General features: G+C 47.5%; 1 protein-coding gene across 1 annotated transcript in view; it reads right to left on the reverse strand.

Annotated features, from left to right (window-relative positions):
- The window catches only part of LOC122548773 (SCO-spondin-like), an 89576-nt gene that overhangs the window by 61406 nt on the left and 24765 nt on the right, over positions 1-3405 (reverse strand). Inside the window, exons 8-9 of the mRNA XM_043687540.1 lie at positions 1156-1335; positions 180-302 (exon numbers count right to left, since the gene is read on the reverse strand). Coding sequence (XP_043543475.1) covers positions 180-302; positions 1156-1335 — 303 coding nt within the window. The remainder of the gene's footprint in view (positions 1-179; positions 303-1155; positions 1336-3405) is intronic.

Below are 3405 nucleotides of genomic sequence, written 5' to 3' on the forward strand. Positions count from 1 at the left end.
TGATGGGGGGTGTTGGGTTTGGGGAGGGGAGTCTGTGGGGTGTCAGTGATGGGGGAGTTGGTGTCTGTGGAGGGGAGTCAGTGTCTGTTGGGGGGGGGTTAGTGATGGGGGGTCAGTGTCTGTGAGGGGGCCAGTGTCGGGATGAAGCCATTATTCGGGGATCACAGTCTGAGTCATACCTTCCAGGCATTTCCTGTTACAGCTTGTCCCTGAGCTCAGCTCCTGACACGAGGCTGGACAGGGATCATGGGAGAGAGCGTCACATCCATCAGTTGGTACATAGACCATCCCAGGATCACAGTCTGAGGGAGGAAGGGAAACAGATGAGAAAACATTGTAAAACTGGGGAGGGAGAGTCCCCTTACCCAGTGATAACTTAGCATTCCATATTTGGAATTTCATTATCTATCTGTGTCACATTTGTAACCAACTTTCTGTCAGTCAATGTAAGAGAATGAAATAGCCTATGAGAATCATCAAGGTCTTGACTCTCAAGAAAGATTTATCATGCACCATCCTACCCCATTAGAAAGAATAATTAACAAATCCCCCAGATGGTGCTGGGTCATCGGGCAACGGTCATCTGACATTGAGTAGCTGTGCCATGGCATTGGCCAAAAAGACTTTGACAGATGATTATCATCACATTGATGGGCAGCTCCCAAAATAAGGGGCAAGATGATCTGGGGAGATGAGCCACACTGGGTCGGACGGTGGTGGCAGGGCGGGGGGTTTGGGGATTGGAGTTGCCCTTCATCAGCCCGAGGGAAGAACAAAGGCTGTTGGAACAAAGACCACAACAAAAGGACTGGAATATGGGAGCAATGGGGCCTTCACTTTCCCATTCTATAGAATGGCTTCGGGATCGGTAAAGTATTCTGACCTGTCCCAGTCTATATTTCATTTCTTATCCTGATGCACTACATTGAAACAGCTGCTTTTCTATAAACTATCAGGAAATCCCTAAAATTACCCTGCAGTGGACACAGTGGGTCAGTAACAGTTCAGGAGGTAGGCAGTGACTGGAGGGCAGTGTTGATTAATGCCAGTGAACTCCATTGAACCACGGAAATGATATAGCACAGAAAGGGCCATTCAGCTCATTTTGTCCATGTCAGCCCAAAGACACCCAGATGCCCTTTCTCATCAACTCACCCGTGGTGCCCTCACAGAGCTGACGGTTACAGGACTCTGTTTCCATGGCGATGCCCGGACACGACTGGCCTTCGTTCTTTGGCGGTGGATTCACACAGTCCCGGTGACGGGATCGAACTCCACCGCTACACTCTGCATCACAGACTGACCAATCACTCCACTCTGACCATTGACCATTGACTGTCAAAGAGACACATTGGCTTAGAGTCTCATTCTTTCTCTGAAATCCCCAGGATGAACACAGAGAACAACACGCACACAGCCAGGAGGTCTTACATTGTCAAATCTAAATTCAATAAAAAGCTGGAATTAAGAGTCTAATGAAACGGAGAATCCATTGTTGGAAAGACCTATCTGGTTCACTAATGTCCTTTAGGGACGGAAGCTACCATCTTTCCTCCATCTGGATTACATGTGACTCCAGACCCACAGTGATGTGGTTGATTCTTACCTTTTTTTAACAATTAGGGATAGTTAATAAATGTATATCCCGGACCCGAACCACTCACTGGGTGAAAACATTAATCCTCATATCTCTATTGCAATTTTTTCCAATTACCTTAAATCTTGTGTCCTCTCAAATTGATTCATTCACCAATAGGTTTCTCCATATCTACCGTGTCCGGACCTCTCAGGATTTTGAAAACCCTCCCAGCTTTCTGTTCTTCACAGAGAACACTCCTAACTCCTCCAATCTATCTCCCTTTGAACTGACTGCACCCCACACTCTCAGATCCAACACTGACATTGTAATTAAGCCAAGGGGGTGTTAATGCTGTCTGGCAAACTGAGCACAATATTGCAGAGGCTGACCGCCAGCTTTCAGATACCTCCCCCTATCTCCCTGGACCATGACCCTACCATTGACCATCAGGCCATTGTGTCATGATGTCACCAGTCTCTTCACATCTGGATCTCCCCCCTCCCCAGTTTTACAGCTTCCCAGTTCATTGTCCCCCAACCCCACATAGTGTGCTTCATCCTTCTTCCCAAAACCGACAAGGCGGCCTATCCGGGCAGACCCATTGTTTCTGCCTGCTCCTGCCCCACAGAACTCATCTCTTCCTACCTCAACTCGATTATTCTTTCTGTGTTCTCTCCCTTTCCATTTACATCTGCGATTTTTCTGGCTATTTAAGTAAGTTTTCGGATTTCTAGTTTGGGGGCTCCAGCCTCCTACTCTTTGCCACGGATACGTAATCCCTTTACATGTCTATCCCCCATCAGGATGGTCTCAGGGCTCTCCCCTTCTTCCTGGAAAAAATGGTTTCTCAAATCTATCCCCCGGCCTGAAGCACTTCATCCCTGAAACCTCATACACCTCACAAACACTCGCTGTGACAATAGACAATAGGTGCAGGAGTAGGCCATTCTGCCCTTCGAGCCTGCACCGCCATTCAATATGATCATGGCTGATCATTCCTAATCAGTATCCTCTTCCTGCCTTATCTCCATAACCTTTGATTCCACTATCTTTGAGAGCTCTATCCAACTCTTTCTTAAATGAATCCAGAGACTGGGCCTCCACTGCCCTCTGGGGCAGAGCATTCCACACACCCACCACTCTCTGGGTGAAGAAGTTCCTCCTCATCTCTGTCCTAAATGGTCTACCCTTATTTCGAAGCTGTGTCCTCTGGTTCGGCACTCACCCAACAGCGGAAACATGTTTCCTGCCTCCAGAGTGTCCAATCCTTTAATAATCTTATATGTCTCAATCAGATCCCCTCTCAGTCTTCTAAACTCAAGGGTATACAAATCCAGTCGCTCCAGCTTTTCAGCGTAAGGTAGTTCCGCCATTCCGGGAATTGACCTCGTGAACTTAGGCTGCACTCCCTCAATAGCCAGAATGTCTTTCCTCAAATTTGGAGACCAGAACTGCACACAATATTCCAGGTGCAGTCTCACCAGGGCCCTGTACAGCTGCAGAAGAACCTCTTTGCTCTATACTCAATCCCTCTTGTTATGAAGGCCAGCACGCTATTAGCCTTCTTCACTACCTGCTGTACCTGCATGCTTACCTTCATTGACTGGTGTACAAGAACACCCAGATCTCTATGTACTGCCCCTTTACCTAAATTGCTTCCACTTAGGTGGTAATCTGCCTTCCTGTTCTTGCCAAAGTGAATAACCATACATTTATCCACATTAAACTGCACCTGCCATGCATCTGACCACTCACCTAACCTGTCCAGGTCACCCTGTAATCTCCTAACATCCTCATCACATTTCACCCTGACACCCAGCTTAGTA

This window comes from Chiloscyllium plagiosum, chromosome 4 (genome assembly GCF_004010195.1).
Source record: "Chiloscyllium plagiosum isolate BGI_BamShark_2017 chromosome 4, ASM401019v2, whole genome shotgun sequence".
NCBI lineage: Eukaryota > Metazoa > Chordata > Chondrichthyes > Orectolobiformes > Hemiscylliidae > Chiloscyllium > Chiloscyllium plagiosum.